This window comes from Corylus avellana, chromosome ca5 (assembly GCF_901000735.1).
Source record: "Corylus avellana chromosome ca5, CavTom2PMs-1.0".
NCBI classification, from domain to species: Eukaryota; Viridiplantae; Streptophyta; class Magnoliopsida; order Fagales; family Betulaceae; genus Corylus; species Corylus avellana.
In genome coordinates, this window is record NC_081545.1 from 35,443,651 (window position 1) to 35,470,638 (window position 26,988).

Genomic DNA, 26,988 nt, shown 5'->3' on the forward strand with positions numbered 1-26,988 from the left:
TAGGGTGTGGGGTCCAGTGTCAGTAGGAGTGCTTTTTTGCCTTTGAGCTCGGCCGGGACTGGTGACTGGCTAGAAGAGTGGATGAGCGGCTAATATTGCCTTGGCTATTGGCTATATATATTGAGCTTGGCAACATTAGATGGGAACCCTCGGCTCGGCTTCAATCCCGGAGAGAATATATCGTGTAACAGTCGTGTGTTTGGGATGTCAAATCGAAACCGTTGATTGTCTAGGATTTTCAGTTATTGGTAATTAAATAATTCCGATTTTATAATCTCAATCTTTATCAATTAAATAACTATTTATATCTTAATCTCGATATTTATTACTTTAAAAAATAGTTGCATTGTAAATATTAAAAATAGTAAAATCTGAGTTGGTAAAATTTCGAAAAAAGTAGGTAGGATTAGTTAGGATAAGAATTCTTTTCATCTAGAGTGAAATGTAGGTAATTCATTTTTTGTTCAAATTTACCAACAAAATTCATCATGCTCAATGTGAAGAGGTGAGAGAATTTTCATCCAACTCGATTTATAAAAATGCCACATGCCCCTTTTCAAATGGTAAATAAGAAGCACATATATTTTTAATAAAATTTGTTTTCACTTTTTGTCATTATTATTATTATTATTATTATTTTTTTTTAAAAAAAAACATGTTCTTTTCACATGCAAAAAAACACGTGGCATTAACTACATATGAAGAAGTTCTTCTAACTTAGTTTGAATGAAATATTTGTCCGTCAATAAGGAATGGAGGAAGGAACTGAGTTTTTCTCCAAACTGTGTTTAAGAAACTTCTTCAAATCCATTCTATAAAAATGTTATATGTCCGTTTGAAGGACATGCATTTTGAAGGACACAGATTTCCTCCAAAAGTCTGATGAATTTAGAGAAAAATTTTCTTCAAAATTGGGTTGGAAAAACTTTATCTAAGTCCATCTATAAAAATGTCATATGTCGATTTTGCACGTGAGAAACACATGCTTTAAATGGTAAAGACAAATGTCATTTTTATAAATTGAGTTTTAAGAAGTTTCCCAAGCCTAATTTTGAGGAAAATTTTGTCCAAATTCATCAGACTTTTGAAAATCTTAATACATAAATTTTTAACATAAAATAAAATATAATGAAATGAGAAAAATTAAGATCATTTAAAGGTAATAAATATTTATTTAATAGAATATAAATCATTTCATTTTTTAAAGTAATGGTTAATATTTTAGAATTATACCTTAATAAAACCAGCCTAAGCAATCTAAAAGATCATTTATTTTAAATTTATTTAATTATTATTTTCAGATCCATGGATTTAAAAAAAAAAAAAAAAAAAAAAATTGATGACAAGGTCAAGAGTCCTGTTGGAGTCTACGCTTTGGAGGGGATAAAAAGTTGTAGACGAAGACGAGTCATCCTGGATACTCCGTAGTCAAATTGAGTAATAGAGAAGCAATCGTTGCAATTTGTTGAGTAATGGCCCCCAGTATTTTTTGACCCGAATTTGCACTTTGTCAGCGCACGTCCTCACTCCTCACGGCTCACCCCCACAGAACAAACCCACGTGCCTTGATCTCATATATTATCGACGCAATAAGATAGTTGTTCAAATAGTTGACCACTTGCCGAGGTAAGAGAATGATTTAATAAATGAGTTTGTTGGGGGTAGGCCGGATGACAGTTATAATGCTTAAGCCATATGAATGAAAGCAAATTGTTGATTCAAGAATATCTTCCAAGAGCTCTACCTATTCTATTCTTGCAAAATGGCAAAATGACGTCTAAGCTTTTAAAAAATGTTAAACTCATTATTATAAGCTTAAGCTTTTGGGATAATTGGTAAGTTAACATAGTATTAGAAGTAAAGGTTCTGGGATCGAACATTGACTCAGTCATTCACCTCTATTTAAATTAAATATTCTACGTATTGAGCCTCAAATAAGGAGGAGTGTTAAAGTATTGATTAAAATTTATTCCTTTCTATAAGTTTAAGCTTTTGAAATTACTAATAATTTAACAAAAATTGAAGAAAGTAGTCCCTAGGCCAAAGAGGGGAACACTATATTGAGGTGTGTTTCATGAGGGTAGTGGTGCATTCATGTGCTCCATGCGAACTTAGCTATAAGTGCATCTTTTTAGGTATATTTTGGATTTTTTAGTAGCTAAACCTTAGAGGCCATTTGGTATATAGTATGGTCATTGATAAATGATTTTAGGAAAAACAAATGTAGTATGCAAAGGAATGAAACAAAACTCTCATTTTGCTTGATGTTTGACATTCTTTATAGTAGATTTTGTTGCAATTGTCTAGCCGCGTGTTATAGTTTCATTGGAGATTTTTCTTTTACAAATATTCTCTACATCCCGTAACCCCTATCATGTGATTGCCTTGTGTTGGAAATTATGAGGACAATTACTGACATGGCAAAGAAGGGGATCCAAAGTGGTATTGAGTCTACATGCTCAACAAAATTCATTAAGATCGGACCCAAATTCCCCACAATTAGGGATTTTGGAAATAAAATTTCTACCTACTATCATTGAATAGGGGATTTGAGTGGGGCTCCTCCTATCACATGGGGCTACAATTCTAATATCTCCGATACTCTTAGAACAAGAGATTATAACAATTCCCCATCCCATTTGATAGGTGCCAAACGTTACTAGGTGAATAAATCTCATCATAATAGGTTGGAAAAAAAAATGAATTTATTAAATTATCATTTATCTTAAAAATATGAAATGGAGAAAATATATTTTATAGTCAAGATTAAATTTCATCAAGGTTAATGATAACAAAATTTTGATTATAAAATAATTTATTCCCATTTTAGTTTGTTATAATTTATAAAATTGAAAGAATATATTATCCTAGATTACAGACAAAATAATACGTTGCAATACAAGTAACGAAAATTACTCTCACAAGCATCGAATACGATTGAAAGTGTCAGAATTCAGATAATGCAGGTCGGCTCAACGTTTTCGTGTAGTGTTAGAGATCTCTGTATTCAATGCCATATCGCCATGTCGTACTAGGAGACGCGTTGCCTAACTTGGGGCCGCCCTTTCAGCATGAAGAATATCTAGCGAATCACCAGTAGGATCTGGGTCCTTCCTAGAGATTTGGGGCCCATTTAGAGGAAAAATCTCTAGTACGGTTGACAACACCGTACATCTGCGCTGATTTCATGGCTTTGAGAGCCTCAAAGTGATGGATCCCACAAAGAATGCAGAAATCATGGTCGTCACACGGTACAGCTGGTTCTACCAAATTCCCGCCCCATCTCGGATCTCAGAAGATCTCCTACGTGTCTGTAGACAAAGACTGAAAGACGTAAGGTTATTATCGAAGTTATTTTAATATTAAGTGAGATTTTGATCGGAGTTCTTGGACGATTGCTAATGCACTGACACGTGGAAAGCAATGGCGGTGTTAATTGCCGAATTTTGAGTAAAGCTCAGCCTGCACCTGCAGTGCTTGGTCGACCAAGAGAATGCAGGGATAGAGTGACAACTCCCGATGAAGTAAGAACTATGAAAGCCTGGCCGCATAGTAGACACGTGTTTTGTCGAAGACGGCAACACTGACGTGGCTTAATTAAGACAAAGAGATGCTGCTAAGCGCTTCTCTTTTTTCCAAGTGCAGCAATACCAATCCCTCGCGTGGCATGCATGCGTTGCATTGGCAGGAAAGTATTCCGCCATTTTGGTCTGCATGCTTTTCAGTGTCATTGGATAATATTGGTTTTATCATTACCAAACAACTCAAAATGCCAAAAAAAAATCACCAAAATATATTAACAAATAAAAGTTAATGTTTAATGGATGATTTTATTTTATTTTATTTTTCTGATTTTTTCATACTCTTGTCTCCAAAGCCGAACAAGAGAAATGGGTCTCTTGATCCCATCCTCTTTCCTTTCACTCCTTTCTGATTCCTCTCTTGTCCTCTATATGGAGCTAATTAAATAATTCAAGTTGTCACCGACATTAAGAAGGCTATCCACAAATCAATTAATGCAAGATATAGAGGGGAGTGGCTGAATATATAACAAACCATAGTAAAAGCAGGTGCACGTTGATTCATCGAGTTGAGCCTACCAACGAGACAGGGGTGTGACCCTGCACGTGATGGGAACGGAGGAGTTTCTCCCGTCTTTTCTTCCTTTTCATTTGTTAAGTGGTCTAGACTGCTCCCACTCCCAGATTTCTTTATATTTTCTTTAAATTTAAAAAATCAAACTCTTTTTTATTATGATTTAAAATGCAGATCTAGTTATTACCTAGAGAGTGGCTTCTATACAAGGTGGCACAAAGCCACCCTTCGTGCTCACCACTAAGCAAGTTGCAGTGTGACATGTCAACATTTTAGAATAAACTTAAGTTTAAAGAAAAAATATCATCCCACCAAATTATACCAAATTTCAAAAAGAAAAAAAATTAAAAAACTAATTTTTTTTTTTTTAAAAAAAAAAAAACAAAAATTGAATGAGTGGGTGGCTATCCGCAAGGCGCAAGCCACCCTAGATGGGCGGAGATGGTCGCCAGTCACCCATTCTTAAAAAAAAAATTAAAATTAAAATTAAAAAAATCTATATAATCTAATGTTTTAATTCTTATTTGAGTTTGTGCAATAATTATAGGTGGCCAGCTTTAATTCGTAACCATTACCCTCTATTATTTATTGCTTATAATCACATCCATAATTAAAAATTAAAAAATAAATAAATAATTTAAAATATGTCACGTTGATCAATATAAATAACGAAGTGTAATAAATGAATGACAACAATAAAAGTTATCACCGTGCACGAGGGGGAAGCACGAAGCAGCATTAATTTCCACAATCACCCGATTCACCCGCTCATGTGAGCCTCTTTAATGGCCCTTCAAACTATGATAGTCCGCACACTCGCACAAAGTCACATCAGTTTCTACGAATTAACGGACAGGTACTCCATCGTGTACGTGCCACCTTGGGTCTGGTAAGAGTTGCCAATTTCTTGGTTATTTCGAAGGGGGAATTTTATTTATTTATTTATTTTTAATTATTATTATTTCTTGGCTCTTTTGTGACTATATTTTAATATTTATTGTTTTAAAATAAAAGATTACAGTTGTGTTTGGCTATATTTGAATGACTAGATTCTCTGTTTTGTTGGGCGATAGTTTTTGAGTTTGGTGGGCAGGTGGGAGCACATAAATATTAAATAGTATGCTTCTGCCTTCTGGGAAGATGATGAGAGGTATAAGAGCATTTTCAGCATATTTTTTATAAGGTAGTATGTTTTTTAAGTTTATAAAATATATCAAAAAAATTACAAAAAATATCTTACAACAGATTCTCTAAATGAACTCTAAACATTATGATTACTACAGTGAAACCTAATGTTTTGGGTTTCACTATTACAATCCTTATGATTATTAAAATAATAAAAAAAATTATTCTCTCATCTCTCCTCTTATGTCTCACAATTCTCTCTTATCTCTCCTTTCATACATATAATATAATTAAAAAAATAAATATTTTAATAATATAGGGAATGATTAAGGGAAACTATTATGATGTATTTTGACATAAAAAAGTAAAAAGTAGTTTGAATCCTTAAATGTAGGAAAAATGACAATGAAGCTGTTGGAAATTCTCTAAGGAGGTGATTTTGCCGTCCTCTCTAGTCTCTACGGCTCTGGTCTTATGTGATTTTTTCGTGCATCACGTCCCCGACCTTATAAAATATTTCGGTTCGCCTTTGTTTACAAATTGATGTATTAGCCTACATTATTCACCAAATAATTAAAATCAAATACTGCGTAGATTGTTACATTAGTTTGTAAATATACGTTGACGTGATAAATAATGTTACATTGACGGCTATGTAAATTTGTAAAGTATTTTAGTAAAACCTATATCCCAAATATTTGACTTCTCAGTAATCTAATAGAGTTTAATGCATTATTCTATACATTGGTGCAGACTGTTGGATTCTACTAAGGAGGAAAATACTGTAAGGAAAAGAGGGAGTACTCCCTCCCGTATACACAAACCCAATAAACTTATTTAACGTTGTAAATATTAATATATTATTTAATTTTTTAAATGACATCGCTTAAAATAATCTATATAGTTAAATACAATAATTTTAAGTCATGGGACCGGTAATTGAAAGTTAACTTTTTGGTTTGCTCGGACGAAATTGGCTCCGTCAACTCTGACTTTAAAATGACGCATTTCGGCCTTAACAACGGTGTCATGACTCATGAATGGGTGGGTGAAATTGATGCTTGTGAGTAGGTCACGAGGGCCCCCTTTGTTGCATAGGAACGCAACACAAGATTTAAATTTTGAACTATAAATCGTCCGATCGCAAGGCTTGCAGCTTGGCCCCTCACATTCTTTTCCAAAGTTGGCAATCAAAACCATTGCCATCATGATCTTCCTTTTTTTAACACTAGTATCCGTTTGATTTGACGGTTTTAAAATGCAATGATTGAAAAAAAAAAAAAAAAAACTAGCGATTTTAAAATACCGCGAGAGAAATCAAATTTCATATTTACGTTTTTCATATGATTTTAATTTAGTTCATATTCAATTTTTATAATTAGGTTTTAGGTTCTTAATTCTTTGATTTCAAATAGGCCAATTTATAGTCAAATTAATTAATATATACAGCTGGCACATAACGTGTCAAACGAGAAACACGTGATATTAATTGATTAGTCTGATATGACATTGTTAATTAATTAAACGGTAAGTAGACAAAGGGACCTATCTAATATAACAGGAAAACTTAAAGTCCTAATTGTTGAAATAAAAAACTTAAGAATTAAATTGAAATTGCATAAAAATCTAAAGATTAAATTTGTGTTTTTTCGTAAATATAATTAATGAAAACGCGATTTTATTAAACACAATTAAGTGTTTAATAAAATATTGATTTGATGTTTAAAATAGTGAGACTTTTAAAATAGGAAAATGCTAGGTATTCTTCTAGTGTTTTCCTAGTGTCCTCCTAACTGTGATGTGACTTTTAAAATCATTGATAGATTAAAAGTCAATAATGATAATCTCAAATTCAACGATAATTTTAAAAGCTATATTACAATTTGAAGAATACTAGAAGAACACTAGAAAAACACTTAACATTTATGATTTCCCTTTAAAATACCACAAGTTATTTTTTCGTTAACCCTTTTTCTTTTTATTTTTTATCTGAAAACATACAAATCAAAAAACGAATCATTAGAAATTTAAAAGGAACTGGCGCCACAGTTTTTGATTGCAAGAATTCTACAACCAATTTCACAAATTTTCCTTTGTCAACAGACACAAGTGACCACCTTAAAGCTTTTTGCACCTTTTTTTCTTGGCTCCTTGCCTTAAATTAATACGAGGGCTAAACTTTGATAAAACGTGAGGGCGACACCAACATTTAAATACGACAACGTCACTAAAACATATTGGAAATCCTAATGGCAATCAATGATAGGTGGATCGCCATGGAAAGAAAGTTGTTTTGGAGACAGATTTGTCTCCAAGACACCAACTAACCCCAATTCAAACACAGCTTGCTTGTTCCTCAAAGTTCCCAAACTTAAGCAAATTTGATTTTATCTCCTTTTTTTTTCTTTTGATAAGATGGTAAGTTGGTAACCAACCTTTGAAGCCATGGCTTCCCCTTTATGTAAAAAGTAAAAAAGCAAGCAATTTATCAATAATCACTCAATAGGTTTCTTTGCCCCTCGGTGTTATCAAGAAATGATTGAAGGAGCCAGGATTCTTAATTTCATAATTTGTCCGAATCATAGGCAAAAATTGACATGCTCTCGGACGTGGGCAACCTTTGCATGAAAAAGGGTACTGTATATATGCATGTCTTTCTGTTCTAATTATTTTGGTTTTTTTTTTTTTTTTTTTTTTTTTTCCCTGAGTATCCTTTACTATGATCCCAGGAAAGATAAAGGTACTCATGAGTGTTCCTAACATATTCTCTTAGCAGCTGAGTTGGTTTTGGCTCTGTTTAGTACTATGGATTTTTTTTTTTTTTTTTTTTTTTTTTTTTTTAAAAGGGGGATGAAACATGCCAACTTAACTAAAAAAAATGTTAAATTATATTTCACTTCTAAAAAAGTTTTATGGAACAATAACACAAATGCTAATTCTAAAATATATATATATATATATATATATATATATATATATAAAAACTGCTATTTAAGTGTCTATAAACATTTAAAAGGCATATTAAAGTTAAGAATTTAATGTGCCTTTAAATGTTTATAGACACTTAGTACTATTTTAAAATATTAAAATCATCTCCAGTCCATTTGAACGGGATAATAATATCCAATTAGTTATAATGGATGTATATTTTTGTCCCATAAAAAAAGAAAAGACAAAAATATCATTTCACTATAATTAACTGGATATTATAAAATTTAAATGAACTGGAGAGGATCTTGTTCATATTTTAAAGAGGGATGAAAGGTACCCAACTCTTTTGCCAAACTTAAGTCCAACTTTGACGTTATTTTTTTATTTAAAAAAAAAAAAACTAATTAGCAAATGAAAAAAATGTTTGAAGGAATAATATCTATTTTTGGTCATTCTTTTATTTGGTATTTTTTAAAAAAAATAAAAAATGATATTTTTCTTTGTAATAATGCAATTTTTTAAGTTGGACAAATTAGTTGGGACTCTACCATTTTCCTATTTTAAATGGGTTGACCAAATAGAAAGAAATTTTGGTGATTTTCCTATTAGAAGCTTAGGTAAATGCATAGAAAACTTCAATTGCTATAAATAAATATGTACTTTTTCCTTTTATCTGCGGGCGCGAAAATTTCAATTTGGACCACTCCTACTGAAAATTGTGGGCTAAAGCCCAGATCATTTTGTAGCCTGGTACTACCGTACTAGTAGTAGGTGTATTTGGAACAGGTATTTATTATCTACCTATGGTCTTTGGCTCTCTCTGTACAACGTTTGAATTCTGCAACAACATCCGCATAAATGGCCTCAGCTTCCAAAGAAGAGAAGCGCAGTAACTCTCTCTCTTTCTCTCTTCTTAATATCATTGTTCTTAGTGCTGTCGTAAATCTATAGACTCATTTTGTGTACAATTTTCCCTTAGTCTGGCTTAGGTTTATCGATAATAATGGTTTGTGAGCTTTTCAGGTTCTGCCAAAAGAGTAGCTGTTATTGGTGCCGGTGCTAGGTACTGTTCATTCATTTTGGGGGTGTAGCTGATTTTAAGTCATTCATGAGCTCTGCAATATACTGTTTGTTCGTAAATCAGTAATAGTATTTTCTTAGAGACAGGCTGAGTAGAGTATGTGTTATCTCTTAATTTCAGCTATATTTCCATTGATCTGTATGAATTTAATGTGGGGTTTATTTATTAGAATCACAAAAGCAAGGCTGATTCTATCGTTGGCAATTAATATTGGTTATAATGAAAGCAAAAGAAACAAACAAGCTGTGGATATAATATATGTTTATTTTGATTTTTTGGGTGAAAAATTTGCATATTCTTGTGGAAAGGCTAAATAGGAAGGAGGCGATGTTGATACCTAAGAAAGTTAGTACAAAATTACTTGGGTGGATTCCTCGCATTGAGTTGGCGGATTACAAAGGTACTTAGTAGTGTTAGGTTTCACATTGGTTCTTTACTAGATGATATTGGGTTTTATAAATGAATAGAGAGAGCCCCAATTGTAATTTAACTAGTTATTTTAGATTGATAATACAAATGTGGCTAGCGCTTTTTTTGGATTGTTTATAAGTGGTATCAGAGCAACCTAATAACATTGTGTGGCATTGAGGCATTGCATGACCTGGTCCCTTACTTACCGATAGGTCTTGTTTCATAATTCTCACACATTTATATTTGCAAACTAGTTTGTGAATGCTACATATATCATTTTCTTTCCCTTTTCCGTAAGTTGACTTTGACTTTACTTTGATGGTGAAGTGGGCTTGCTGCAGCGTACAAGTTGAAATCACATGGTTTGAATGTCACAGTATTTGAAGCTGAAGGAAGAGCTGGAGGGAAGTTAAGAAGTGTTTCACATGATGGCTTAATTTGGGATGAGGGAGCAAATACAATGGTAAATTTTGTGGCTGCAGATGGGAATGACCATGAATCCAATGTAGAATTTGATAGCAATAGTAATGGAGGTTTTGTTCTGTTCAGACTGAAGGTGAAAGGGAGGTCAGAAGTTTACTTGATGATCTTGGACTTCGAGAAAAGCAACAATTTGTAAGTGTTTCTGCATTGTGGACCTGTAACTTGTGCATTTTCATGCCAGAGTGGGGATCTTTGTCTTTAACTTGTCGTCTTCTAAAGACTTGTGACTGCTAGACTCTGATTATTGAAATTTTGAAGTGATGTTTTGTTGCTTGGGAGATAAAACTATGAAGTTTATTGTAGCTGTTCTCCAAATCTGTCATGATACTTTACTGACTAAGTTAATTGTTGTCTACCGTTACAGCCAATTTCACAGAATAAGCGGTATATTGTACGAAATGGTATGCCAGTGTTGGTATGTCCCTTGTTTTACATCTGTACTAACTTAGTTTCTTCTTTTGGTAGTATCATATGTGTTCAGAATATTTTTTATTTTGCGGTTTTGTTATTGTTGTATATGCAATTGTGCCTAACCCTGACCATAACATGACGTCTCAATTTTTCTCACCAGATACCCACAAATCCCATTGCACTGATCACAAGCAACATTCTTTCTGCACAATCAAAGGTTTGTTTCTAGAACATGTTCAGAATGCACTTCAACCTTAGAAAGTTTCTATTTTTTAAAGAATTATTTTGCAATGTTTTTGGGCCCATTGCCAATAGTGATAACGTGTTTTATTTTTAAAGTCTCTCTCTGAGTATACGCTTATGGGGTATGTTTATGTATTTGCAGTTTCAGCTCATTTTGGAGCCATTTTTGTGGAAGAAAAGTAACTCAAAAGTTTTTGATGATTCACAGGAAAGGTGATAACTTCAATAATAGGCAATTTTAAGTTCTCAGCACTTTATGTCTTCTTTGTTTGTTTTTATTGAGGAGTAGTTCCTTTGTATTCTTATTTGCTATTTCTTTTTCTTGCAGTGTGGGTGGGTTCTTTGAGCGTCATTTTGGGAAAGAGGTATTCATTGTACTGTATCTCTATTAGTCCATGATGCTAACCATTCCTGTCTTCAAATAATGCTTATATAACATAAATTTGTACAATTTTCCTGACAAAATCGATTTTGCACACAATATAATAAAATACTCAATAGCTTTGGATTTGATGGATGGAAATATTTAATGCATTTCTAAACACTGATTTTCACTTGTAAGGTTGTTGATTATCTCATTGACCCTTTCGTTGCGGGCTCAAGTGCAGGGGATCCTGAATCTCTTTCTGTGAGTAATGTCTTAGATCTTTGGACTACCTATATACATAAGTATGATATTGTTTTTTGATTGATCGATTATTTTACTAACTAAAGAAAATGCCTACCCTGACATGCGTGTATTTGTTCTAAAATGATCAGGTCATGGTTGACATAAGAAACACTTGAGCTTTTGTTTTCATTTTTATTCTTTTTTCCAATCTGCAACTGTTAGTTTTGGGGAGCTGCTTTTATAAGCTATGGTATCTTTTTAGTTATGACTTCGAGTTTTGATGCTTATTCATTTTCATTTGTTCGATAACCCCTTTTCTTTACCTTCTTATCATTTCAAATAGATGCAGCATTCTTTCCCAGAGCTATGGAATCTAGAAAAAAGGTATTATGTACTTTTTGCAACTTCCACCTTATAGATTTGTTCCTTGCTGAAGAATGTTTGACGTAATTTTTTTACCAGTTTTCTCTGGTTTCTGTTTGAATTTGGATTGGGCAGTTGGTTGGGTCATTCAATAACAACCATACCTTCGCCAATCCTACTTTTAGGAGAGATTATGGGGAAAATAGATATACTATTGCTTTATCAAAGCACTGGAAATTTTATATGTGCGTCATTCTTAAGTTGACCTTGATATTTTTGTCTCCTTATGTTACACAATTAGATATCCACTGTGAGTAGGGGTCTGTATATTTTGCAAGTCTGTATATTTGTCCAAATATTACAGGGCTTCATTAAAGTCCTGTAATATTTGGATAAGAAGTCATGATAGATTTGGCTGTAAATAGTGTCTCAATTGTTTAACAATCCGTGAGCACTTCAAATTTCAGTCTAGGTTTAGTAATACTTGAAGTCATACTCATTAGCAAATAATGTTGAATCTCTATAGCTTCGCTTCTTACTGACTGTTCGCATTCATATTTTTGGACAGAATTTAACCCCAAAGCAGTAGTCCCATTCTTACTTTTTTTTGTTCGTTTGTTTGGGCCTAACTGTTGTAGTTGTCCAATTATGAATAACATGTACCTAATGATATTCTATCTATTGATGCTTCCTTCATGATCTATGTCTATAATTGGCCAGTTTTCTATTCCATCAGGTTTGGCTCTATTATAGCTGGGGTGGTTCAATCTAAGTTATCCAGCAAAAGAGAAAAACGTGGAGATACAAAGGGTACTGTAGAAAAAAAGAAACACCAACGTGGCTCATTTTCGTTTCATGGTGGAATGCAGGCACGGTTACTGCTTAAGAATTGATGTAGTTTCCATGTTTTACCTGACATCACTTATGTGTAGCATGCTTCTCACATTTGTAGATGTAGGAATGTAATGCTTCTATTCATCTTTGTTGCACACTGCTAGTTTTTAAAATAAATACTTGGTCCTTGTTTTCTGATCTTGGTCTTTTGCAGATGCTTACTGATATGTTGTGCAAAGAGCTTGGCAAGGATGACCTTAAACTGAACTCAAAGGTTTTGTCATTATCTTACAGCTGCGATGGGAATTCTGCATTAGAAAATTGGTCAGTTACTTGTGCTTCCGGCCGTGATAAGCATTCACAAACCTTATCTGTTGATGCTGTAATCATGACGGTCAGTGCATATCTTTTGTCAAGAATGTGTTTTTTGTCATTTATGTGCTTTATTTTTGGAAAACTTCATTCAGAGGGTTTTTTTTTTTTTTTTAACATTCTTCATAGTGTATGATTTATGTGTCTGAAACATATGCATGTCTGATTTGCTAGAAAGAAATAAAACAAGAATAAATGAAATAAAGAAAGAGAGAAAATATTATATCTTATCTATTCCACATGGCAGTTGTTGGACTCCTGCCAACGCCATGACTAAGTTGGATTAATGAGAGGTTTCTCAAGGACCGAAACCCCTTGCCACAGGGCACCAACACTTAGACCTCACATATACTGCGCCTTAGTCACAGTTGATACACACAATCTGCTTCTGTATGTTGGAATCTACTTGATCTTTCCTCGGCATGAATGGGAGTGCATCTATTGACACTTGTCACACTTTATAAATGTTTTTCTGCTAAGAAAGGAACATAATTGTTTTCTGACAAGGAACTTGTTTATCATAGGCTCCATTAAGTAATGTCAAAGAAACGAAGATCACCAAAAGGGGAACTCTCTTTCCACTTGACTTTCTTCCTGAGGTATTTATTGCTATAGTTTGTCTTGAATAATTGTGCACATGCTTATCAATGTTTTAGGAACTACATTGCAGTTTTGTCTTAGTTACTTGTGCTGGTAAGAACCTGGAAATATGTGCATCCTTATACAAACAAATCGGAAAAAGCAAATGGTTAGCATGCATGAAATTTTCTGCTAGATGACATTAACAATAATGAAAAAAGTAATATATAATATGTCTGCATTTTGACATTTCTCTTTGAGACATTTTTGGTTGGGTAGGAACGAGGTAGTAGGTGTTTTTCCTTCAACTTGAATATCTAAACGGATAGAAAACATTCCTCTAAATGCTTCTCCATTGTGTTCAGTTAAGCTTTATACCCGTAAACAATATAACTGGACAAGTCATTGTCCTTGACAAATAACTTTGGCACTTGAAAAAACCCTGTTCATTCTTAGTGCTTTCTATCAGTTCAAGTTGTAGCAAGCATATCACATTTTCTGGTCATATTGCAGGTGACTTACATGCCACTATCAGTCATAATCACCACCTTTAAGAAGGCGAATGTCCAGAGACCTCTTGAGGGATTTGGAGTTCTTGTTCCTTCTAAGGAGCAACAAAATGGTCTAAAAACCCTTGGTAATGCTTTGTCATGGCTCACTACAAGTGAATATCTTATATAATTCTTCTAATGTTGTCACTGTATGTATTCTGGTGTACAGGTACACTCTTTTCTTCTATGATGTTTCCAGATCGTGCACCTAATGACCTTTATCTCTATACAACGTTTGTTGGCGGAAGTCGAAACAGTGATCTAGCGAAAGCTTCCACGTATGGGAAACTTCAATGCCTTTGATTTTATAAATCCATTATGTATCATATCCTTCACTTTTATATATTTTTCATAAAATTTTTAGTTACTTCTTTTATTGTTGTTCTAATTATATTTTTCCTGCAACATTTTTCTCCTGTTAACTGTATTTCCAGAAATGAGCTGAAGCAGATCGTTTCTTCTGACCTTAGGCAGTTGCTGGGAGCAGAGGGAGAACCCACATTTGTAAAGTATACAAACCAATAATTTATTGTTTTTTCCTTTTTCCTTCTTCTTCAGGTGGTAAAGGTTGGAAATGATATATCTAATTCAGTAAATTACCATTTTTCTTGGTTTGAGTTCTGATATTTTGAAGTTTACCTAATGGCAGTCATTTCTACTGGAGTAAAGCATTTCCATTGTATGGGCGTAACTATGGCTCAGTTCTAGAAGCAATTGAAACGATGGAGAAAAATCTTCCTGGATTCTTCTATGCAGGTACTCACTTATCAACTTGAATTTCAGATAAGCAATCATTTTCAATCCAGTTGGATAAAGGGGTGGCAGATCCTGCATTATCTTAGACTTAGACCAATACAAAAATCCTTTTCAATCACAAGTTTCTAGGGAGTTTATAACTTTTCAAATTCAGATCTTAATGGTGTCTTAGGTTCAAGATTTTTCAAACCGTGATTCCCATTATGCTTTTATGTACTATTGTGTGAGAAAAGAACAAAACATCCAGCCATCATATAACTATATGCTGTGTTAGCATGGTAGTTGAAGATATTGCAAGAAAATTGCAGGATATTTGATAATACCTTGTCCTAAGGTTTGCCCATCAAATGATAGGAGTCCCTATGGCTCTAAGTATAAGTGAACTCATGTCCTCATAGCCTTATACTAGTGGAGTATATGGAGTTGGGTACAGAAATCCTATTTTGCCAATATACACCTTGTAAATTTTGTGTAAATGCCTCTAAACCTAATGAAACCTTCTTTTACTGCCATTTTACAAAAAAAAAAAAAAAAAAAATTATGGGAAACAATGAGGATGATATTGAATGGTATCCTGCTGCTAATGAATCAAATAAGTGGATTTTTATCTTAATTTTTTATTTTTTGAACGTGCACTTACAAGAATGGTTTCTGTCTACCATATTATATAAGATGATTAACTAATGCCATTGACATTTTAAAATTTCCTCTCTTGTTGTATGGACTATGAACTTGTTAGGGAACCACAAGGGTGGCCTATCTGTTGGCAAAGCAATAGCCTCTGGGTGCAAAGCAGCTGATCTTGTTATATCCTATCTGGAGTCTTCTTCAGATGACCAGGCCCGTAGGGAAGAACCATCATTATAGAAATAAGTGTAATATTATCTATTAATCTCTCTTCTTTGAACAACTAATGCGTTTGTGAATAGCTGCTGCCCAAAATAATTTGTGAAGACTAGCAAATTTATTTATTTTTTTGTAACGCTGTGTAAAGACTCTAAAAAGGTATCAACACCATGCATTTGTTCAGGCTACATTGTCGACATGAACAAACAGGGCGACCTAGTAAATGTAAATTGGGGTTACCGAAAGATGTCTTGTAAAGATCGACCAGATAACAAATGTAACAGACATCTTTATAACTAATGTGTCTAATGGTGGGTTTGGCACCATAATTTCGCTAGATAAATTTATTTACAAAGTGTTTCATTTGAAAGTGCGTTTGAAAAAAAAATGGAGGTTTGAAAACTTAAAAAGATCTACGATTTCATGCAGTAGGTAAGTGAGTGGATTTTGAAAAACACGATTTTAAAAGTCAGAAATAACACTAAAGGCATTTTAGAGATATTTTCAAATGTTTTTGTTCCTTTCTTCTCTTTTGGATCGGAAAATAGAATAGTTGGGTGAATCAAAAATCCAAAGGAGGTTTATGGCCAAGGGTAAAGATGTCCGAGTAACCGTTATTTTGGGATGTACCAATTGTATTCGAAATAGTGATAATCAAAATGGTGCTAATAACGAATCAATGAGTATTGGTATTTCGAGATATATTACTCAAAAGAATCAACATAATATGCGGCATGCCTAGTCAATTGGAATTGCTAAAATTATGTCCCTTTTATTACAGACATACAATTCATGGGGAGATAAATAAATAACTCGAACCGATCATATATTTTTTAAATTGTATTTTCATTCACTAAATTTTAAAAATATTATTGGTCACCCTGAACTAGTTCTTCCTTCAGAGCTCTCTCTCCTTTTCCTTCATGGATAGTTACATCTAAGACTACATCTCCTCTACCGTTCCCAGCCTTCGTACCCTTACTCTTTCTTCCCAATCATTCATTCTTTCCATAAATCATATCTCTCTACCTTATATATTAATTTTTCTTTTTCTTTCTTTCACTTTCCCTGCATTTCGATGGAGGATTCTCTTATGTCCCAGGCAGCCCTCCAAGCTCCTATTGTTGAAACTGAAGCTTTGGGCTGGGATAATATGGATCAGTTGGATGTCCATGATGGTAATCTTACTACTCAAGAGGGATTTGTGTTCATTGGTAAGCTTTTAGCTTTAAAGCCTCTTAATACATACCATGTTCGTGCAACTCTCTCTTATGTGTGAAACTTTGCAGTACCTCTGTCCATAAAGGTTTTAGCTCCAAACAAGTATTTATTTACTGTTTCACTTAAAAGTCATTTTATAAGTATTATCACTTAAGGTCCTTGGAATGTTCGAGGCTCTCTTCTTCTACTTCAACCTTGGTCTTTTAATCTAGCTATTGATGAAGTGGAGGTTCTTCTCTGTTCATTCTGGGTACAAGTGTATAATCTTCCTCATCAGAATATGATAGCAACAAAATGCCATTAGGATTGACAAAGGGATAGGAAAGCTTTTGGAGCTAGACAATAATAACTCCGCTGGTCAACACCTTTCTACCTCTTGCTCCAGGCTTCTATATTCCACGTTTAGGTATGAAACCTCATTGGGTTGCCTTCAAATACAAATTGCTCAACTAAACCGATTACTCAACTACTCAACTTCTGTGCCTACTTTGTAGCATATAGGGCCGCATCCAGATCTTACCCTGGTAACATTCCCTTTTTCTCCCCCCCTTCATATCAACTCCCCTTGTTAGTGAGAAGGATCCCCTTCACTCTATTTGTTTGTTGTAGTTTTTTCGTCTTGAAATGTACTTATAAAAAATTAAAAATTAAAAATATTATTTTTCAAATCAGACATTTTAAAACTCCTCAACTAAACCGACACTAAGAAGGAAGAGGTATGACCATATATAGGTTCTAAAAGATTTTGTGTCCAAAATATATCAATCCAAGTTCTCCGGCCAACTTTCCTCGCCCGTTTTTCTAAATTAGATCAATACTTGGCACAAAATTATGTGGGCTGGGTCTGACTAATGGGTTGGCCCGGATATTGTCCGAGATACGACCCGGGATAGCTTCTTTTTTTTGTAACACCGGTATTGCTTCTTCAGTGAGCCGAGGAATCGCTTCTTTTTAGGGTTTTTCTCTCGGAGCTTCAAAGATCGAACGCAGATACCAATTCAGCCTCTCAAACCTGGTGAGTTTCTGTTTCAAATCCTTCAATCTTTTTTCTCAAAGGAATGTATCATTTCATACGTAGAACACTCTTAGAAAATCGAAATGTAAATTTGAAAACCAGTTGCATCCGTTATATCCAAACAACACCCTTGTTCAATTCAGTTTCAAACCCCACAGAGCAACAATCTTTAACAGTCTCTTACCTCGTTAACTCATGTGGGTTGTCTTTAGAACAAGCTATTTCCGCTTCAAAGGTGATTAGAATAGAAAACACTGAGAAACCAGATTCGCTTCTAAAGATGTTAAACACTTATGGGTTTACAAAAACTCACATTTCAACCATGATTTGTAAACTTCCATCTCTGATTTTAGCTCACCCAGAGAAAACTATAAGGCCCAAGATTGAGTATTTTGAGTCATTGGGTATTAGAGGTCCTGACCTACCTAAGATTATCTGTTCAGCCACATTCGTTTTAAGGCCTAGTTTGGAGAAACAGATAATACCCACCATTGATTTTCTTAAAGGTTTTATTGAGACTAATGAGAAGCTTGTCAATGTATTGAAGCAATCGACCCGTATAGTTCAATGCAACTTCAACAAATTATTGGTGCCAAATATATCCACTTTGAGGGCTCATGGAGTGCCAAAAGAGCTTGTTGCAAAGCTTATAATCATGCAATCTAGATCAGTTTTGCTGAGGACTGATTTGTTTGAAGAGGTGGTTTGTGCAATTAAAGAAATGGGGTTTGAACCGACGAGTGGATCGTTCATTTTGGCCGTTCGATGTAGGTCAACAATCAGCAAAGTGAAGTGGGAAAAGAAAAAGGAGGTTCTAATGAGCTTTGGTTGGTCCGAAAGTGAATTTCTTTCAGCATTTAGAGTGCAGCCAATGCTAATGCTTTGTTCAGAGAAGAAGATCAGGGATGTGATGGACTTCTTGATGAACAAGGTGGGTCTGAAGCCATCAGATATTGCTAGAGGCCCAAATTTATTTCTGGCTAGTGTGGAGAGGAGAATGATTCCCAGATGTGCAGTTCTGCAAGTTTTGATGTCTAAAGCTATGGTTAAGGAAATAAATTTAATTTGTGCTTTGAATTCAAATAAACAGTACTTTGAGAAGAAGTTTGTGACTCCGTATTTGGAAGATGCCCCTGAAGTGATTAAGGCATTCCAGGGTAAGATGGTATTTCAGGGATTCAGTAATTGATTGTGAGACTTGAATCTGATGAAGGAATCATTGAACTTTCCAAACATGCTGGCAACTGAGTCACAATCTGATGGAGGAATTATTGAACTTTCCAGAGTCTCCTGCTGTTTTCTATTTAGACTCCGACGATTTGGTAAGACCAGATTGGTTTAGCTTTCCAGGAATTAAGGCTTGTGTGTCTCTACAGACAGCATTGGTGGCAGATACATTTTGAGGAAAGCTACTGTGGTGTGTATAATGTGAGGATGAGAATGATTATACATGTTAGGCTTTTCATGGTTGAAGGATATAAATTTTGTGATTGATTTTGAATGAGCTGATGATTTACATTTTTTTTTTTTTTTTTTTTTTTTTTTTTGGAGCTACTACAAGGAAAGGAGAGTAAGGATCAAGATTCTTGATTCTAACTGCAGACAAGAAAGGGAGGGGGTCGGGAATGCTTCCATAATAATGATGACCATTTTGCAACATTATGTGTTCTCCTAGAAACCTTGGTCGCAGACCAAGAAGAAAAAGAATTAAGCTGAAAAAGATTGTTTGGTTCACTTACTATTAGTTTAAGAATGCTGGAACATTGCTGCAGTACAATATGTGTATACTTAAGAACATATACTTCGGGCAAAATTGCAGAAGGTTAGGGCTCTACGTAATCTCAACTCCTATTACCCTGCTTTTGGGGTGACCAACACTGAGTAATAGCCTTTAATGTGCTATGTCACGCCTTATGGGGGTGTCAAGTTTCATTTGGCATGTTTCGACATGTAATTTTGGGTTTAAGCAGTGCTATGATAAATAATTCTTGTTAAAAATTTGGTAAAATTGGGACTTGACTTTTAAAATCACACACGAAACCTATCCCTTTGTCCGTGATTTTAAAACTTAAAAATTTATGTTTTCAAACTACCATTTTTTTTAAAAAAATGCTCATCTAAACAAAACACTCTTCACAATTTTGTTTAGAAACACACTTAACTTGGAAAAATCAAGGCCAATTGGACTCATCTAAAAGTCATTTTTTCTTTTTTCTTTTTGTAAGTAGTCATTTTAACTTTTGGGTTTAGTTAATGTGGTACAAAGCCTACAGATAGTGGTATCATGGCAGGATTGAACGCACAAAATGGGTATTGTTGATTCCCTAACTCATGGGTATTTGTTGATGCATCTAGAATAAATGATATATGTATGATTGTTGTTGATTCGATTGCCAATTCATTTGGCTCAATGGCTTCAGTCGTTTTTCTCCAATGGAATTCAAGGTAGGTTGTATTCAATTTTTGGTAGGGGTGCAAAGGCGGTTACGGTTAGCGGTTATTGCCACTAACCGCTAACCGTAACCGCCTTAGCGGTTAGTAGATTTTACTAACCGCAACCGCTAACCGCCTAGCGGTTAACGGTTAGCGGTTAACCGCCGGTTAGCGGTTAGCAAAATAGATAACCGCCAGCTAACCGCTTTTTTAAAATTGGGCTTTTTTGGCTTTTTTTTACCCTCATTTTTTTTTCTTGTATTTTTAATATCTTCTTGGGCCGAATTGATATAAAAAGAGCCCATATTGAAAAATCAAAAATATTTGACCCAAAATTTACATTTACTTGTACTTCAAAAAAATTTCCTTAAATATTAAATCATAACCGGTTAATTATTTAAATTCTTATCATATTACTTATAATCTTTTTTCTTTGAATTGAACTTAATATCTAATGGTAAATGGTAATGTTCAAACTCCTAAATCCTAAATTCTTAAAGTATCTAACAATGCTTTAATTAAATTCTAGACTTGTAGTTATAAGTAATATATTGTTTAATTCAATTGAATCAATTGTGATTATCATTGTACATGAATTATATTATTAACTTGTAGACTTATGACTTATGAGTTATGTCATATTATATATGTGTTATTTATTGTTATATAATCATATGATTTAATGATCAAGTCATTATGTGATATAATCATATCATTTATAGTGATAATATATAAATTACTAAAATTATAATGATAATACATTAATACTTAAATTGTGTTTATAAGTAACACATTGGTCATTGTTTAATCCAATGTCAATTACTTAATTTGATATTATACGAATCATATCATCATTGTACATTAATAATATGATTCACTTGAAGTCTTGAATAAAGTATTTGAATTGTCATTGAATCATATGATTAAGTATTGATATTATACATTTATATTATTCATATACATATGTAGACTTATATAGACTTATAACATATATAGACTTATAAGTTTATAATATACATTGGAAATAAGTCTCTAGATATTTAATTGTTGTATTAGTATGAATTGGTATACTTATGAGTTATGTCATATTATATATGTATAATTTGTTATTATATAATCAAATGATTTAATGATCAATCTCATATGATATAATCATATAAATTATAGTGATAATATATTAATACTCAAATTGTGATTTAATTATTTTTTTAAAAAAATTGTGATTTAATGATCAAGTGATTGTGTTATATGTATAAATATTTTTATAATTATAATTATAAAAATATATTATATAAAAAGGCGGTTAGCGGTTACGGTTAGTAGACCCAATAACCGCTAACCGCTAGGCGGTTATAGTGGTTAGGCGGTTAGCGGTTAATGCGGTTAGACGGTTAGGCGGTTAGGCGATTGGCGGTTATAACGGTTAGCGGTTAGCGGACGGTTTTTAACCGGCCGCCTTTGCACCCCTAATTTTTGGTGTATATAAGAACTAGGGCTCGAACAAATGAAGCATAGTTGATTGTAATTGAAGCCTGTTAAGATTCTATTTTAGACATAAATATGTTCATAGCTTTTTGACTCGTTTACTCTTTGTTGTCAATTTGGCATCACCAGCTTAGATCAATGATTTGATTTTGAAGACCAATAATATGGTGGAAACAGATTGAACAGAAACAATAATATAAAAAGAAAATGAAAAAGGTTGAGCAATCAATTGGTGCCACATAATAGACTAATAAAAGTTTATTTATAAAGGGTGGGGAGACAATTTTAAAAAATAAAAACTTGGAGGTAAAAATTTAATTTTGGGAAGACATTTAATAAAAAATCATAAATTTTAGAGAAAACTTTAAATTAAAAAAAAAATGGGGGTAAAAATTTAATTTTGGAAAGATATTTTATAAAAATTCATAAATTTTAGAGAAAATTATAAAATTTTGGGGAGACACTAGTCCCCCAAGCTCGTACACATTCCATCCCGACCTCCGGTGATTATTAATTGAAGATTTTATGTAGATCAAATAAACAGTAAATAGGTTCTAATGGGTAACTCAATTGATTGGAGATTACGTCTTATAAAACAAAAGTCATTAAATTGAATCTCCATCTTTCCTTTTTCCTCCCCTTGTATAAACATGTCAAAATATATATATATATATATATATATATGAGATCTCCAATTATTTAATAAGGAAAGACAAGCCAAATGGGATTGAGTCTTTTCTTTCCCAACAAAAAATTTTGGTGGTTGTTTGGGAAAGAAAGAGTATGACATTGATGGGTCTTGCCTTTTGAATGTGTGAACAAAGAGCAGCACATGGAGAGGCCTCCTTGGAAACTTCGTTACTACTAGTGTTACTCAAAGTACAACACCTATTTCTTTTTTCTTTCTTTTTTTTTTTTTCTTTTTTTTCTTTTTTTTCTTTTTGTTTTTTTGTTTTTTCTTTTACCTTTATAGGTAACACCTATTTCATTGATGGAGATAAAGAAAGAAACCCACATCCACTCATTGATTCCCATATCATTTATCAAACTCACTTTCCGTCCAAAATGTACTTTAAAAGCTAAAGTGCTCCATTTTAATGAATGTTTAAGGTTTCTCGTATTGGAACAATGGTACCCTTCAAACTTTGACAACACAAATTCACAAGTATTAGACTAGGGCTATTGCCTATTGGGCACATTTTCTTTAGCTAGATGTATTTATTATTTTATTATATTGTAAGGCTGTACTAGTTGATGTGGCGGTGCGATATAGTATTTACTATATCAACCACCAAATTGAGGTCGTGTGGTGCCACATAAGCATAAAGAGAGAAAAATATATATACTTTGAGCGGTCCAACCACTTTCATGGGTGGTCGACTATCTCCTTAAAACTAAGAGGATAATTGTTTATTCCTATTGAATTTTTACAAGTAGTTGCATCACTCTTGGAGTCATTGAGGTAGTTGCAAGTCACAACCATCCCATGAACAAGATTTAATGGTTGTAACCATTCTAGCATGGTGCAAAATAGACCACACCAAGTTTGGTATCCACCAAAATAGAGCAATTATAACAATGCCACATTAGCATGGGAGATCAATACCTAAAATTTTAGATTGGAATAGCATTTCTCTTTTTTTTTTTTTTTTTATTGAATTCAAGAGGTGGTTATGAAGAACATAAAAGATGGTTCAAATTAGATTTTATAACATATATCTAATGATGTACGCAATTTTTAAATGATGTAACAACATAAACAACATATACACTTTTAAATGTTACGAAATCTAACTTACATCATATAATAATCTCTTTCATTTCCAAGTGAAAGGAAGAGAATCGATAAGAACTTGATGAACAATAATATATGAGAGTTCAATTTGGTAATGGTGGAGTTGCAGTTTATCTACAGGCAATTTTGTCAGATAGTTTGGTAACTTTGTCGGTGGGAGGAGTTGAATGAATGGATAGAGATTCCCCTTGGTCTTTTTAGTGATTTTTTTTTAGTGATTGTTCATTAGGGAGGGGGCTCCAAAAATGGTCCCTGCTCAAATGATTTGTCATTCTCTTTTTGTACTTGTAGTTATTCATCCCTACCTCGTTAGATTTTGTTCTTGCTTTTCCCTATAAATATAATTAACTGTTGGGTTGTTGAAGTTTCACTGAAAAGCACCAATTAATAATTGCCTGAAAATAAGAGTTTTACTTTATATCATTGTGTTTCTCTTTTGGTGCCCATGATGGGACTGATCTCATTGACTTTGGCTAATATATTATTAGCTTAAATGGGCCACGTTAATCATTTCTCATAAAGAGGTTTATCTACACGGGATGGACAATTTTTTTTTTTTTTTAACAAATTAAGTTTGAAAAATTTTGTTCAATCTATAAAATTAAGGAGTCTCATTTTCTAATGAATCCATATTCTAATTCCAATTGCATCAATTCCCTGATATAAGTTTGAATATTTACTTAATATTTATTAGAAATATTAAGTAAAAATAAATATTTACATGAGAAATGATTAGAAAACGAGAAAGTTAGTTGGAAGAACATATCTCAATTTAGTATATAAACTAACATTTAATTTCGATAAAACATTTTAAAATACACATGAGAATTATATGTTTTAGAGTAAGAGTAATGTTATATGTTACATCTTTATGCTATTTATATTTTACTACTCTCATGTGACCTATACCGGCTTGTGAAATTTTCTTTTAATAAAGATTGATCTAATAACTAATGGACATTATGCTGTAAAATAAATGTGTAATATATATTATTTTTTTATGCATACTGAATTAAAAAGAAAAAAAAAAAAGAAAAAGTTGTGGATAGGAAAATATGTGGGCCCTGCTTAATCATATACAATCCAAATCTGGATGGAGGACTTTTCAGAAGTTTGGATTGAGTGTGTCAAATGCCCAATCCTCTTGGCAGTTGGCACCCAAATCAACATGCCTCTTCTCTTGGGAAAGAACAGCTTCATATATATATATATATATATATATATACACATCAACTTCTACATGCCTTTTAAGGAGCGTGAATGTAGAAACCCACCAGAATGCTCAACGTGGTGGCAGAGTCTATTTCACGTCACATGGATGCGAGTGGCTATAGTTCGTCTCTTCTTTCATGGGATTCGTGGTTTCGCATTCAAAACAGGCTGGACAAGGGACACCTGGTCGCTCAATTATCCCCAACTTCTAATCATATGCTTTCCATTTAACTTTCCTTAATAGACGTTAATTATTCAATCCCTATTATTTAAAAGGCATGATTACTCATATAGATAACCTCGTTTTTGGACTCAAAAGCTGCCTACTGCTACTAGTACTATAGATGTTTATGTTCTTTATTCTCTCTTAAAGTTTTGTTTTCACTTTCGCTGGAAAATACCATTTTATTTTCTGAGCAAATAATACAACAAAATGAAAACAAACGAAGCAAATCAGGAAGAATAAAGAAAATGGTAGGCTAGGGGGTTTAATATTACTAATAAGGACAACAACTATAGGAAGAAGAGACGCAATTGAAAATGCTTCAAACTTTGATCATTAGGGCTGGCTCATCTAATTAGATTGTTTGCAATAAAATTAGTATTGCGATGAACTTTACGAAATTATCATACCAAAATAAGATCTAAAAGTCGACCAGTTTTGAAGATTAAATGTTCTAATTGCCAATCAAGTAGGAGACCCAAGTTGTGAAAAACATAAGCAACAATTAGTGAATTGCCCTCTACAATAATATTGTTAAAGGCCTTCCACCATTGCAATAGCTACTAAGACTCTCTTAGCCTCTCTCACGGAAATATTCCCTTGATGTGATTTTTTTTTTTTTTCCATAAAAAATAAATATTTCAACAAAATCACTACAAGGAGCTGCACCCAAAGAGAATGAGTCACGAATCGCCACATCAAAATTGATCTTGATTAAATTTTCTAGCGGAGCACCATTTTTCTCATCTTAAATTCAAAGAGAAGCAATCTAAGGACCATGGGGAAGTAGATGATGCCACTTTTGGATCAACATACTCAAGCTTCATTAATTGCTTGTTGTCTTTATCTATTACAAGAAAACCCAACATGATTGCCTTCTTATTGACAGTCTTCATTGATCTACGCAACTTGCAAACATTCACTAATGATGTGTATAGAAGACCCCAGTATCCCCCAAACCTAGCTATGATTTTTTTGTTAAAGTATTTAATTAAGTAATTAATTTTTAATTTTTAATTTTTATTTTATAAACTTAAGTTCTTAAAATAAGTGGTGATTCAACATTTTCTTATTCAAAAATTTATCTCAATTCTATTTTTTTCCAAACAAAATTGATGGCGCCATATTAACACCACTTCTCCTTGTTTTGAAGGTGACCCATTGTTCAGTTCAACGGCGTAAAATCTAGTATCATCAACTAATAACTATTCATGCGGTAATTGTATCTACAATTACAATTATTCAGTTTGTATTTCTAATAATTCAAATTGCGTAATCTCATAGGGAGGAGGCTAGAAGGCCCACCTTCTTTAGACAGCTCATTGTGCTTAATGCCTTGCACACCGTTTCTTTATGAACTGCACGCAATTCAAGCAACTAATTATGGATATTCTAATTATTGATCTCATTAAAAAAAACGTTCTAATTGTTGTCTTTTTGGTATGTTGAACCGTGAAATATGTATTATTTAGTGTTTGTTTTATACGATGTCGTTGTTGCGTTTAGGAAGAATCAAAAGCTAGCTTTGAGATGATAGAAGCAGGGTCATCATGGTCATTGTGAAAAAACCAATCAAAGTATCAAACAGAGAGGGAAAAGAGTCCATGTGAATGGCACGGTGGCACCCCTGAGAATAGCGGTGGAATCCGAGGGACATTCACGAGAATCAGTCAACAAAAACCAGTATTTAGTTGCACATTTTCCCTTCCCTTTCCCTTCCCTTCCCTTCCCCTCAGCCCCCACTTGCCTTGTCCTTCTCCAAGCAATACTGACCCCATTACTGTCATACAGAGAGAGAGAGAGAGAGAGAACGTCTCGGGGGCACTAAATGCAATGCCAGTGTCTGTACGGCCCTCTTCAACTACCTGCACTATAGCCTACTTTACTTTGAATTCGACTCGCATTCACTGAAG

General features: G+C 33.4%; 2 protein-coding genes across 3 annotated transcripts; both read left to right on the forward strand.

Annotated features, from left to right (window-relative positions):
- Positions 1-8,926: 8,926 nt before the first annotated feature.
- LOC132183312 (protoporphyrinogen oxidase, mitochondrial) lies at positions 8,927-15,936 on the forward strand. 2 transcript variants are annotated; one of them, XM_059596721.1, is made up of 18 exons: positions 8,936-9,040; positions 9,175-9,214; positions 9,971-10,106; positions 10,193-10,258; positions 10,491-10,541; positions 10,698-10,754; positions 10,923-10,993; positions 11,109-11,145; positions 11,343-11,408; positions 11,734-11,774; positions 12,490-12,622; positions 12,802-12,981; positions 13,484-13,558; positions 14,052-14,175; positions 14,259-14,367; positions 14,524-14,598; positions 14,739-14,845; positions 15,585-15,936. In XM_059596721.1, the coding sequence occupies exons 1-18, from the start codon at positions 9,010-9,012 to the stop codon at positions 15,710-15,712; spliced, it is 1,527 nt and encodes a 508-aa protein (XP_059452704.1). In that variant the 5' UTR covers positions 8,936-9,009; the 3' UTR covers positions 15,713-15,936. The 2 variants fall into 2 exon arrangements, with proteins under 2 accessions (XP_059452706.1, XP_059452704.1); XM_059596723.1 differs by lacking the exon at positions 15,585-15,936 and having other exon boundaries at positions 8,927-9,040; positions 14,524-14,593; positions 14,739-14,839.
- Positions 15,937-16,769: 833 nt separating this feature from the next.
- LOC132182239 (uncharacterized) lies at positions 16,770-19,330 on the forward strand. The gene is made up of 3 exons (XM_059595428.1): positions 16,770-16,905; positions 18,140-19,084; positions 19,212-19,330. The coding sequence occupies exons 1-3, from the start codon at positions 16,770-16,772 to the stop codon at positions 19,328-19,330; spliced, it is 1,200 nt and encodes a 399-aa protein (XP_059451411.1).
- The last annotated feature ends 7,658 nt before the right edge of the window (positions 19,331-26,988 follow it).

Excerpts from the sequence above, each read along its gene's own strand:
- LOC132182239 (XM_059595428.1), top strand. The coding sequence starts at position 16,770 with ATGGAGGATTCTCTTATGTCCCAGGCAGCCCTCCAAGCTCCTATTGTT. Across the intron at positions 16,906-18,139 it reads AGAGGGATTTGTGTTCATTG|AACAAGCTATTTCCGCTTCA; the intron begins GTAAGCTTTTAG and ends GGTTGTCTTTAG. Across the intron at positions 19,085-19,211 it reads AGTGATTAAGGCATTCCAGG|AGTCTCCTGCTGTTTTCTAT; the intron begins GTAAGATGGTAT and ends TGAACTTTCCAG.
- LOC132183312 (XM_059596721.1), top strand. The coding sequence starts at position 9,010 with ATGGCCTCAGCTTCCAAAGAAGAGAAGCGCA. Across the intron at positions 9,215-9,970 it reads GTTATTGGTGCCGGTGCTAG|TGGGCTTGCTGCAGCGTACA; the intron begins GTACTGTTCATT and ends TTGATGGTGAAG. Across the intron at positions 14,176-14,258 it reads AAATGGTCTAAAAACCCTTG|GTACACTCTTTTCTTCTATG; the intron begins GTAATGCTTTGT and ends TCTGGTGTACAG.